Genomic DNA, 13,376 nt, shown 5'->3' with positions numbered 1-13,376 from the left:
CTTTTCATGTGAACAAAGCTGTCAACCCCATTATCTTCAGTGAATGCAGAAAGCCCCTGCTCAAAATTGGAAATTCAGACAACTGTCTAAAATGATATATCAGTGCAAAAATCTCTAAACACTGTAAGGCTTTCATGGGTTTAAAGTCAGGGTTAAAAGCAAGATGTGCCGTGTAGGGGGATCAAAGCCTTAAAACCCCATCTATACATGTTTGTATGCGTGTGTGTGCGTGTCTGTGGGTGTGTCTCTGTGTGTGTGTGTGTGTGTGTGTGTGTGTGTGTGTGTGCATTTGGGTGTGTACACGGTACATATGGTTGCAGGTGGTGAGTGTGTGCATGTGTGTGTGTGAGCATGTGCATTTGGGTGTGTACTTGGGTAGGTATGGTTGCAGGTGGTGTGTGTGTGTGTGTGTGAGTGTGTGTGCATGCGTATGTGCATGTGTTTGTCTGTATGTGCATTTCAACTGAAGTATGACTGTGTCTGTGGAAGCTGATCTGTGTGTATGTGTAGGAGTGTGTATGTGCGTAAACACACTCATGGGTGTTTAATGCAAGTGCATGTGCACACCTGTGTTTGTGTGGTCAATAGATTGAGAAAGCAGCAGAGACTCTGCTTCAGCCCTTGGGCATCAGGGAGCCCGCGCTGCCACCGCACTTCAGCGCTGTGCATCAATCAGCCTTCACATCACCGACACTGCGGCAGGCTCAGGGGCTAAACTCCTAATAAGTGTTTCACTGTTTCCACGGTGATGTGAGGCTTTATGTAAACAGCAGATTGGTGTACGAAAGTACGGCATGTGTTTGCGGAGTTACGTAATCCTCCGGGAAGCCTGGACATATGGGGAGGGGGTGGTGGGAGAGACTGTTTGCCATTCTCCAGATAAACAATTAGAGATCCTACGGCAGAGCCCGGTGTGGCGGCAGGAAAACAATGCTCACAGCTACAGAAAGAGTGACTAAGTATCCACTTCTTTGGGATAGGTATTTATTTCATTTTATATTTGCTTATTTAAGCTTATTACATATTAATTTAAGCTCATTACACATTAGCCTGACTTAGGAATACCATTGGGCATTTCAATTGAGAGAATAGGGGAATATAGCTTTAATGAGCCACACAGTATTTTGGTTGCTTTGCTCTTATCGTTCTTATCTGATTATCTCTGGGAAATGTCCATGGCGAAGTGTTGTGCTGCAATCCATTCTACAAATGGTGCTACGCAAAATAAAGATGCATTCATATATTGACTAATTTACTGATTGGCTGTCTGATAAAGTGTATCAAGGTAAGTAATTCGTTTTTCATGTGAAAACATAAATCTGTGGTTTTAATGCATCTCTGAGGGTAAAGCATCACTGGCATAGAGAATATCTTGCAGGGTAAAGCATATCTTTGATCAAAGCATATCTGAGTTTCATAGAGCATGGAATCAGTGGTATGTTGTGCTGTTGTATCTGTGTGCTATTAAAAAACTCCTTAGCCCTGAGGTCCTGATTGGTCAAGTGTGTGTGTGAGTATGCGTGTGCGCGCGAGTGCTCCTGTGTGTGTGTGACACCACAAGAGACTCTTAGATACATATCTTGGTTGTGTGTCTACAGGTGATATCTCTCTGAATACTTTGCCTTCGTTACGAATGCGGCAACTCGGGCAGATAGACAAACTGTGCGCTAAAAACAGCGGCTTTTCCGCCACGGCATCGGGGCGGAAAGGTGCCGGGATCCCAGAGTAAGACATCGAGAAATAAAACCGTCTCCTGCTGTTGCTCTGTCTGAATGTTTACCGTTCTCGAAAACATGAAATGTGACGACCGGAAAACCGACAGGGAAGGGGAAAGACGCCCAGGAGAGAGAGAGAGAGGCAGAGGGAGACGCTCAAACGCCAGCCTTTAGCCGCGTTTGCCGTTCGTCCCCTCCGGAGGCGAACCGATCTCAGGCTGACCTCTGACCTGTTTTTCTCCCCCCTGGATAAGTGCCGCCGTCAGTCGCCTCGGAAATAACGAACGGAGCGGAGCGACCTCCGTAGAGATAAAGGGGCGGACCCCGCGCGAGAAGGCAGGACGGTTCGATCAGGCGGCCGACCGCGGGAACATGACCGCGTTACGAAATGCCGACCGGCGCGAGGCGTAGCCATCGTAACGCGGTTAGCCAGGCTCATTTGCATTAACTCACCCTGGGGGGGTGCGATACAGCGGCCCCTGCCTGACTGGTTTTGAGACACAGTTGCGAGGCATCTCAGTCGGGTATTAAGAACATCATCCGCGTGTTCTCAGACTAAACGGCATCCTTCTTATACATACAAAAAAATTACTGTCTCTCACAGTCACGCAGACCGCAGGATGATTGTATTATCGCTGCCTTCACGCACGTAGCGATTCAGAATATAGATGTGGTAGTTTACCTGGGTTCTATTGCTGCACGATTGCGAGCCGGGCAATTAAAGCTCAGACAGATGTTTCCAGCTTGTTTTGTCCCCGCTGCCCTCACGCATGATAAAGTAAATGAACGGCAACTACCTGTAATTTAATTATCTTCATTCTGCCATCGCATTCAATATTTTTTCTGTTTTTTTTTTTTTGTCACGGAACTTTGCCATTGATTACACATGTTAGTGATGTGCCAGCGATTTTGATTGACATTGCATAGACTGATAAAAAAATAAATGAAAAAACTGATTGCATCTGTACACACAAAATGGCTCGGATTAATTCCTGAATTCCCAACAAATTCCTTCATACGAATAAACAGCCATAATGTACAGCGTGCGCATTCACGCTTTCGATTCCTTTCCCCATATTAAGCAACGGTGAAAACTGAAATTGCCCCTGATATAATTAGTTGTTAAATTCAATTTGAGGACAATGGAATTCCTCAGTCATGCTTGAGCGCGTTGGTAACGCAGGAAGACCACCTGCCCAGATGTTAAATTGAATATTTGCCTTTATGAAGCCTGGAGAAATGGAGAAACAACACTGGTACAACCCCCTGAAAGAGGAGGAAAGAAACAGAAAAACAAATTCTCCAGCGCTCCACCAAGGCTCCATAATGGATTTATTTCAGTAAGCTCTGTTTGCCTGCCAGTATCTGTTCATTTTACCAGGGCTTTTTTTCTTTATCAATTAGCACCGGCTTGTCACTCGTGCACTAAAAGCATGTCACAGAAAGCTCACACTATTGTCACACGTTGTCAGCTATCAGCTTTTAATCCCGATTTCTGCAGAATCTGTTTGTTGGTAAAAAATGAACCTTTCATTGGACTGTTATTATCCCCGAAATTGACTCTGTAGCACAACACACATTAAATAATCTAAATCCACTCATAGCTGTGTGACAGAACCAAATGTACCCATCTGTGTGTCACCACACACCCATTCCAACAGGACCTATACTCATCCCAGCATCACCCCCACACCCATCACATCAACCCACATAGGTCCCAACATCACTCCACACCCATCCCAACACCACCCCACAACCATCCCAGCATTACCCCACACCCATCCCAACAGCATCTCGCACCCATCCCAACATCACCCCACAACCATCCCAGCATTACCCCCACACCCATCTCAACATCCCACACCCATCCCAACACCACCCCACACCCATCCCAAAACTGCACACCCATTCCAGCATCACCGCATCCGGGGATGCCACTAGCGTGTCTGACACTCAGCACTGTGGCCTTAGTACCATGACCTGGGAACCAGCCAGATTCACAAAGACAGCTGAGCAAAACATGTCTCCGGCAGACCCAGCTTCAATGGAGGTCTGTTCAGCACAAGAGGCGCTTTAAGATCATTACATGGAATATAACCGTGTTGACACGTGCAGTGTGCACATGCTACCAACATCACTGAGCGTGAATGCGAGAGAGACAGCAGCGAGCCTTTCCATGTAATGCTAAACATCACATCCCCAAGCTGCAGTCTTCCAGTACAGTCTCTCTCTCTCTCTCTCTCTGTCTTTCTCTCCCTTTCTCTCACTCGCTCTCTCTCTCACGCACACACACACGCAAAGAGACAAATATCCACACTTCTCTCTGAGAGGAAGCAAGTTTCTCACAGTCCACCCACAGGCAATGGTGGGGAAAGGAAGGAGAGAGGGAGACAACATTTTTATCACCCCTTTATTTCAGCATAAAAATGCCTCATATCGTGCTATATGACTTCACACTTATCCCATGATCAATCTGCATGAAGCTGTGAAGTTCCTAACCCACGTCAAACTTATTGGGTGTTGAAAAGGAAAACAGAGGGGAATGGAGCGAAAAAAAAAGGGAAGGGAGAAGGGATAAAAAATAAAGGAGAGAAGAAGGAAGAAAGGAGAAAGAGAGATGAAGGGCTGGTGATGAATGCTATTTTGTGTGTTCTGAGACGGTGGGAAGACTTAGACTATTAAAATGAAAGGCAAACAATGTTCTGCTGTGTTGCGTGGTCCAGTTTGATTTGGGTTGTCCTGTACATAAGACACAGAGTTCTTCAAATGCTACACATCATTATTGTATTCTATGACTCTGTGGTCTGCAAAATGACCTCACGATAATGCTCAGGATAAAATTTGAGTTCTTGTGCCCTCCTTTAATCTGGTCAACAGTCTCCTACCTAAGTTCACCTGCCCGCAGGACTTCCTGCAGATAGGATGGTGCTCGTCGGTCGTCACGCAGAACCACAGGCCTGGATCTCTGCTGTCTTTGGAGATTAAGGCAAATCCAATGTCTGTATAACTCTGGATGTGACCGGGAGTTAAATAATGGATAAACCTTCAGCTGCTATCACACTTAATTAATGATCCTGGAGTGATACTGGGGAGCGAGAGAGAGACAGACAGAAGGAGGAGGGAGCATCGAGGAGACATAAAATCAGAGAGGAAGACAGGGGACGGGGAGGAGAAGAGATAAAGAAAGAGCAAAAGGAGAATGGAGGGAGAGTTAAAGAAGGATTGCAGGAGAGAGCCACTGTCCCAGAGGAAACAGTTTGATCGTAATTTACCGCCTTAATGAATGCTTTGTCTATATGTACAGAATATCAGAGCACGGTGTGTATGCAGAGTGCACACTCAAACACACACACACACACACACACACGCACACGCACACGCACACGCACACGCACACACAGACACACACACGCACACACACACACAGACACACACACACGCATGCACACACACACACACATGCACACACGCACACACACACGCACACACACGAAAGCTCACATGCACACACACACACACACGCACGCACGTACACACATGCACACGCACATCCGCACACACACACAGTGCTTGCTTTGCGGTGTAAACATGAGAGATTTCTTAGTCTCCCCGGCAGGCAATCAGCAAACCATGTAAGGGCCCCACGCCAAATACTCTGAAAGCGGCCCCGCACTGCACCGGCTACATAAACAAGCTCTGCCCTGAGAAAGCATTCCCTGACAGGGGGGTTTATTACCTGCAAATCACGGGAATAAAAAAAAAATAATAAAAAAAACACTGTTTACTGTTTGAAGTAGACAGCGCGGCGAGAAAGTATACTCCAAAGAAAAGAAAACATATTGTCGAAGAAAGTAAATTTACGCCATCCGTATGAATTATGGGCTTTAATTAGAGGTATTATTGCGGCCGTGTTGTGCTACTGTAATTTTAATCAGTCGTTGAATTCGGCCCCAGCTGCCCGAGGAGACGTATTAGCATGCAGCTAACACATTAAGCACATTCCCTCCTCCTCCTGCAATGTTTACCGTGGGGGGGTGGGGGGGGGGGGGAGTTTTATGTTTAAATGCCCAAACCTCCCCTGCCCCCATCACACCATGCTGCTTTTCCAATGAATCCACTTCCTCACAAATGGCAGGTTTGTTTAATGATGATGACCAGGTAGATTTGAGCTCTGACCTCTAATCTGAGCTGTGCCCTCCCCTTCTGCCCTCAGCTCTGTACAGTAGCCACTCAGCTCTGCCTCAAGCAGTGCACCAGCTTGCACTCATCCTGTTGAGGCACTGTTTCGAGAGCAAAGATTGGCCACATGGTCATTGGCCACTGAATTCAGACCATGCCAGCCCACTGCGGCCAACAGGCCTGCAGGGCAATGCACAATGGGCTCTGGAATTGCCCAGGAGTGGAAGGGTTCCAGGCAGCCCAGATGGAAATCTCATTGTGCAACAGTGAACCCTGTCTGTTCTGGCCCCTTGGTGGAATGAGCTTCACAGAAGAGACATAAGGGACCCCAGCTCCTCAATCCTAGACCTCTCTAGCACGCTTACGTAGCCCCAAAACCTGTTGTTCACTTCATGTAGATTAATGTTCATCTGGGTGGTTTTCTTATAGTCTTGTTTGGGTAGATGACAAGCTGTCAATCGAGCCTGCGCTTCTTGCACTCGCTTTCTCTCTTGGTAATATATTTTCCCTCCAGAAAAATAACTGCACTTCAGTCCCTGATCTTTGTACTAGCGCTTTCATTTCATTCAAGTCAAAACATGCCGGCAAAGTAAAGGCAAAAAAAATATTGAATTAGCAGGGCGTCTCATAAAAAAGGAAAATAAACCAATACACATGGGGGGAATAAATAGAACAAAGAAATAAGAGCAATCCACGGACAGCGCTTGGCTGGTTTAGACTGGGTGTGTGAATGTGTGTCCCTCACCCTCCCTGTGTAGGGAAAAGCTGCACTGGCAGTGTAGTGCAGTCCAGTTCCTCTCATCCCTCAGGAATATGGAGAGTGCCATCTCTGTCCTCCAAAACTTTTTTAGATGCCAAGCGCCTCATGGACCTCGCCTGCGACTCAAACACTTTCTAACTCACGCACTCACACATTCACATTTAGCAGCCTGAAGATTCTCCACCAGGGGGAGCCAATCGAGGCGATTCGCATCAATGACACCGTGCGTCCTTGTCAGGTCAAGGTCTGGTGTTCCGGGGACATTAATTACAGCAATCTTGCTGGAATTCCACGCCTTGTGTTGTGAAGTGTGGCCCTGTCTAGACCTCTCGAAGACTGTAGTGGGTGCGAGCTTTTCTCCGTAAGCCCATCTCTATTGCTGTTGCCATTTCCAGGGCTGTACTCACCGAGTCCATGCCTCGGCAAAACCGTCCTGAGTGGTGTGTGTGCACAGTGAGCCTCTGTTCCAGCTGATTAAGAATACCCTAGTTGGGCTTATTAGTTTAGGGCAGTGATCTTCATCCCTGGTCTTGGCAGGTCGCAGAGTACGCTGGTTTTTTTTTGTTACCCGGCACTTAATTGATCAGTTAAAGCAGTGCACAGTTAAGTCACCTCACCTGGTTTCTTTTGTCTGAATTGGTTGCTGATATTAAGGACCTGCGGGAATGTAGATCACTGGGGGCTTGTGGTGAAAGGAGTGGGGGGGTCATGATTTTTTAAAGATTCAGTACACACACAATTTAGCTGCCCTCTTTGGGATATAATGGGGCTATTGGCCAAGTTGTACTTTGCAGAGTTTTTATTTAGTATTTATACACTTTAGCTAAATCTTGCTCTGTGAGTGGAACCCACACATTGCTGGGGCAATTCTGATGGCGTAGGTGAATATTTTCAACCACAGGAGTTTGAGAGTTTGATTTGCATGTCTTTTTAAGACATGAAAGGCACTTTGTCCTTGGTGAACTTCACTGTTGATCTTATTTTCAGGCTCTGGGATGTTTGGTGATTACAGTGTTGTAATGTATAATTTCTGAGTGTGAACCTGTGGGTGGTTCCCTGCGATTGTTATAAAAGTGCTCTTTTTTTGGAATATCATAACTTTATCTTCCTTCATAATTACATATTTCTTTATCTATTTTTTCCCTCAACTTGTTCGCTATTTTGCTCTCGTCAAAATTCAGAATTTCTTTTAATGGGCATGAATATAAATGAGAAATATTTGATCCTTCCCCTTTTCTCTCATTCTCTGTTTGTTTCTCCCTCTCTCCATCTCTCTCCCCACCCCTCTCCCTCTCTTCTTTCATCCTTCCCCCTCTCTATCACTGTTTGATATCCAGCAGTATTGATCTGTTGGTGCTGTGGTGAAGCCCAGATCGATGCAGAGAAATGGAGACTCTCCTCGCTGGCCAGAATGCAGCGTGGCTGCGATTTCTGACAATTAATCTTTGATATGATTTTGTGGGTGGTTAGGAAGAGAGAAGGTGGTCATCATTAAAGCTGAGTCCAGGAATGGCCTTCACAGCTAGGCTCCCCCTTATGTAAAGCTATCATTCGCTAATAAACATTAAAGTTCTCCTCCAGAAAGGTCATATCATTTCTTTGCTTTCAACTTTTTATGCCTACTTATACTGTAATACAACTTATCGAATAAATGTCAACTTATTAAGAAAATAGTTTATGACTGGTTTCACTAGTTAGACTGCACAAGCAAAGTAAATCGGTAATACGATTCTAATTTCAGTTATAGATAAATAATAGATATTTGGACAGGATATTATTATTATTATTATTATTATTATTATTATTATTAAGGATCAGTGCTAAACCCTGAATTAAACTCAAATCAACAAAGCTGCATATTTTAAAAAAATAAGCATATTAACTATTTCCTGTTTTTATATTTGAAATCCATGACCCCTTTATATAATTAACAGATATTTGGTGCCAGCAGTAATTTCAGCATTTCTAACAACAGGCCTGATTCTGCAGCCATAATTTGTATTGCTGTTTCTGTACTTCATCGGCTTGCCACAATAAACAATGAAAGACGGTAGATCACAGAACTGAAGACACGGAATGAACAGTACAGCGCTAGCACGCAGTTGCCAGCCGAGCTAACACCCATTACACACGCTGCCGTTCATCAGTGCAAGGCTACGAGAACTGAAGAAAAAAAAGCAATGTTCTGGTCATTTACAATAAGAAAATGAAAAGAGATCTGAAATGACGGGGCAGAGTGTGAGGAGCGGACAGAAGCAGTGTTAGTGTGACAGATAATGGCTTTCAGCTTTCATCATTTTCTAACAGTGGTTCCATTACCACGGCGTGGCTGAGACTAAGAAGGCCTGCGTGTCCGATTCCCCTGCAGTGCTCACATTTCTTCATTTCGTATTTACCGTGCATTTATGCAGTTTGCACACCATCTGCCCAAACAAGGATGTGTGTGTGTGTGTGTGCGTGTGTGTGCGTGTGTGTGCGTGTGTGTGTGTGTGTGTGTGTGTGCGTGTGTGTGTGTGTCGTGAACTGCAAAAGTCAGCCTCCTCACGCGGTGGACCTCGGCTATCCTGATAAGGAAATCTTGCCTACGCTGCAAGGCACGAGCTTTCGCTTCATTGAGGTTAGTGCTCTGATCACTTCCTTTTCAAAGCGTAACACAGCGCCATGGTGACTTCGGTGCCACGTGAAGGTGACTTCAATACCACAGTCGTGAATAAAGGCTTTAATACTGACAAAGCATGGGTAGATGCTGCATTTTTTTCAGCTCTGTTAGGCAGGTTGCGTGGCTCTAGATGGGGCGAGGGGGGGGAGCAACAAATGAAATGGGGAGGGACATGCGACATGAGCAACTAATAATAGAACGCTGGTCCAAAACTGCAGTACAAGCTTCACCAATCCAACTGCACCCTCCATGCCCCACAGGACCCCAACCTTCAGGCCGTCCTTCCACAGGAGGCTGCAGCAACATACAAGCAAGCTTGTTACATCACAGGCTTGTCACAACTGAACTGAGACTGCTCAGATTTCCGAAAAGGAGCAGGGTGAACCGTGGCCAGGAAGTCACACAACCCCACAGCACAGCTGGAGTCACAGGACATGAGACAGTGTCTGTACCCTGGGGGGGGGGGGGGGGGGGGGGGGGGGGGGGGGGGGGGGGGGGGGAGTACTCAGTGCTGACATAAAATATTCATGAGCTTGTATGATTTCCACATTCCCACATAAGTCTCCATTTCAATTATCTTTCATAAATGGTTTTCTTCAGCTTATTAACACAATACAGGTCTGGCTCATTTCTTTTTGTGCTGTTGTGGAAATCCTCATTTCCCGTACATAATTTAGTTTCTGCGAACAGGTGTCCGCACTTTCAGCAATTACAGCCCTCCACATTTCATCTGCCAGTATAATTTAAACAATTAAAATAAAAACAAACATTTTAGTAAAAGTTGCATACATTTACATGTGTGCGAGTATTCTGTACACTCACTAATTGCCCTGTTTCTTGAATGTGTTAAACATTCATTAACATTTTGATTAATATTTCCAAAACAAAAATGCATGGTAAAATAATTGAATTTTACGTGCGCAAATAGGTGATCTGACTGATTAAAAAGTATTAGGAGCTGAAAAATGTGTTTTCATGGCATGATATCATGGCAAGATATTTCTGGCATAATGTGGCTCAACGGTGTACATCATCATCCTTCATTAGACATTATAAGCGCCTAATTATGAACAGTTAACAGTTAACCGATTACAACTCAAGGATTTACGTTGTGGTCAGGAGAAAAACCAGCATACACACAGTTAGAGTCCACCAGTTCCAAGACGGATAACCTCTGGCCACATGCTCACAAGGGTAGAGATGATACAGTTGTACAGAGGTTGAGTGTTGAGTGAGTCTGTCTGTACTGTACAACTGTATCATCTGTACTTGTTGGATGTTATTTTCTGAAAAGTAAGAGCGAGGATCCTGGTTTCTCTTCGTAAAGCAGGTGTGCATAACTATGGCCTGTGAGAGACCTGGTGGGTCCCAGTACATATTATTGTTTTTGTTGCCACCAGATATGTTCTGACTTCCGATCCTTCCACCAAGCACAACAGCGATGGTTCACCTGAGTCTGAACACAGCACACCGCTTTCACCAAGCGCTACGTGAGCAGTCTTCAGCTGTAGTTCATTAATTTTAAAAAACTATTTACATCAAATCAAGCAAATAATTTAATTAATCAAATAATTAAGAATAAAATTTGGCACGAAATCCTGAAACGCATCAGTTCTTGCTGTGGACCCTTATCATAGATAAAGCACTTGGCTCTGAGTCACAGAGAAGCAGAAGATGAGCTTTTTTCTCTGGAAAGAGGGAGCAAAAGGTCCATTGCAGTGCACCTCCAGTAATTTGTGCTTTCCGTTAACAAGCAAGCCAAATTCTTGGCCTAATCATATTCAAATATCCTGCTTGTGCATTAGAGGCTGTTCAGCTATTATCTGGTCATTTATTCTACATTAATATTTCATATATTATCAGTAGAGATGTGTTATGCACACACAGGCAAAGGTGCTAAGAATATTTTAATGTGCTCCCCCACCCGCCCAGAGTTGTAATTCTAGACTGAGGGGGGGAACAGGTAGGGGGGGTGGGTAATGAGCTAAAACACAGCCCTTCCGCAGGGGGCGGGGCCACACGCAAGTATCTTGAGCACAGGACAGAGCAGCACTGCAAACAAGACACCGGAGGAGAGAGAGTATCCACAGCCATGGTGAGCTCGGGTTTATTAACAGCTGAGTTCCAAACTATCCCCAATTTTTTTTACCACCAAAATTGCTGAGCAGGAAACCCAAAGCACGCCCGGCCATGGAAACGAAGCCCAGCTGCTTTCATACATTTTTAAACAGCGAGTGCGAATCGGAATAAATCAGAAACACTTTTACACGCATCCTCGAGTATTACGACCAACACAGGCCCGCTCTGAATACTGCAGCGATGGCACAATGAAAATGTAAAAAATCGCACATAATGGCAAACGCGATAGACGGCGATCTTCATCCAGATTTCGCTCCTCTATTTAAATACGAGATTTTCGGGCCCGCGGATACAGCCGCGCCTTCGCCAAAGCGGATAACCGCATTACCCCCCTTAGCTGGGGGAGCTGGAAAGACCGGCGCGTGTTTGCGCAGCCCGCGTCATTATGGCTAGCCAACGGTGTCGGCACGGCAACACAAATAAGGAGCAACGCGTTAACGCCCGCGTTTGCCTCCCGCCGCGGGCGCGGAAAGGGCGTCCTCGCCACACCTCCGCACGCCATTTTGGACACGCTGTTCCGCCGGCGTCCGTTTATTGCATTCGGGGGCTCGGCTCGACACAGGGGAAATTACCAACGTCGCTGACAGCTGGTACGAGATCTCATTTTACCCACAATGCCGTCTGTCCCCTCCTGAGAGGGTGCGGGAAGGACAGTGATATCATTGGACCGTGCTTGAGATTGCCGGTAGTAGCTGATGGCTGTCTCACTGTCGCTCATTCGAAAAAGGGATCGGATTTTAACAACTGAACAAATAACTGATGTTCAGCCTCGGGGGGATCAGCCAATTAGATTGGCCGTATTTAAATTACGCTCAAATGATGGCGGTGATGCAGGGGAATCATTAAAGATGGCTAATGTTTGTGTGCGCGAGTGTATTATTCGACAAACCGTGCCCAATAATAAAAACGCTTGTGAATGAAAACGCTGAAGGGAAGCAGCTCGATGTGCTGTCGTCTTGTGTCGGCGAGGCTGTCAGGCTCCTTACCTTGGTCAAGCGACTGGCCGAGACTCCAGTTTCTGAAGTAATCGTCCTGGAAAAAATTCAAAACAGAAAGATAAGTGTTCACCGCAACAGGCCGGTTCTCAGTCGACAACACCAGTTCAGTACGATGACAAGAACAACGCACCTCAGAGTGTTTATTTCTAACCTGTTCTAACGTGAAGGTGAGCAATAGTGATAGGAGGAGTAAGTATGGAGGTAAGGGGTCATGACAGAGGAACTCAAAGCTAAGAGGATGGTGATACAGACTGACAGTCTTCTCTCACACCCAGGAGACCATTTCAGCAACTGTCATCTATCCACGATACACACCAAACAAAACAATAAGCCTCACACACACACACACACACACGCATGCACTGTCTAAGGCACTTTAGTTAAAGAGGATACAGCTGCCACACCACTTTCTCTCAAGAGTCACACTTTTTCTTTTTTCTTCTTCTCAACATCTGTTCCACATCCAGGGTGCATATTTATCATTTCAATTAGTCAACATTTATCATATTTCTATAGGGAAGAATAAAAATGTTTACACTAAGCAATGCATGCTACAGAACGAGTCCTTTGTTTTATAAATATCTTTAAAATACCACTAAATGTCTGTGTGAGCATGTGTGTACGTGTATGTTTTTGCACCATACATTAAATAATCTTGAAGTGATTAATATGTGCCTAGCTCAAGTCTCCAGGGGGATTTCACAAAACAGGATTACTGTGTTAGCTGGATAACTGCGCTGAGTAAAACCCGGAACAGCTCTTTTTACTTCAGTCCATGTTCTAGATTTGTGTGGGTCCCAGGTTTTACTCAGTGCAGCTATCCAGCTAACTCAGTAATCCAGCTTTGCGAAAAAAGGCGCAGGTTTAAAGAAAACATGAAACAGATATAAATATTACAAGGAAGGCAATGCAACTCCAAACACGAA

At 45.4% G+C, this 13,376-nt stretch overlaps 1 protein-coding gene across 4 annotated transcripts in view; it reads right to left on the bottom strand.

Annotated features, from left to right (window-relative positions):
• spock1 (SPARC (osteonectin), cwcv and kazal like domains proteoglycan 1) overlaps window positions 1–13,376 on the bottom strand; it is a 225,440-nt gene that overhangs the window by 107,116 nt on the left and 104,948 nt on the right. For all 4 annotated transcript variants that reach the window (XM_035410321.1, XM_035410323.1, XM_035410322.1 and 1 more), the window contains one exon: window positions 12,439–12,484. In XM_035410321.1, coding sequence (XP_035266212.1) covers window positions 12,439–12,484 — 46 coding nt within the window. The remainder of the gene's footprint in view (window positions 1–12,438; window positions 12,485–13,376) is intronic.

Source organism: Anguilla anguilla, chromosome 3 (assembly GCF_013347855.1).
Source record: "Anguilla anguilla isolate fAngAng1 chromosome 3, fAngAng1.pri, whole genome shotgun sequence".
In the NCBI taxonomy this organism is placed as follows: Eukaryota; Metazoa; Chordata; class Actinopteri; order Anguilliformes; family Anguillidae; genus Anguilla; species Anguilla anguilla.
This window is presented reverse-complemented; position numbering and strand designations above follow the sequence as displayed.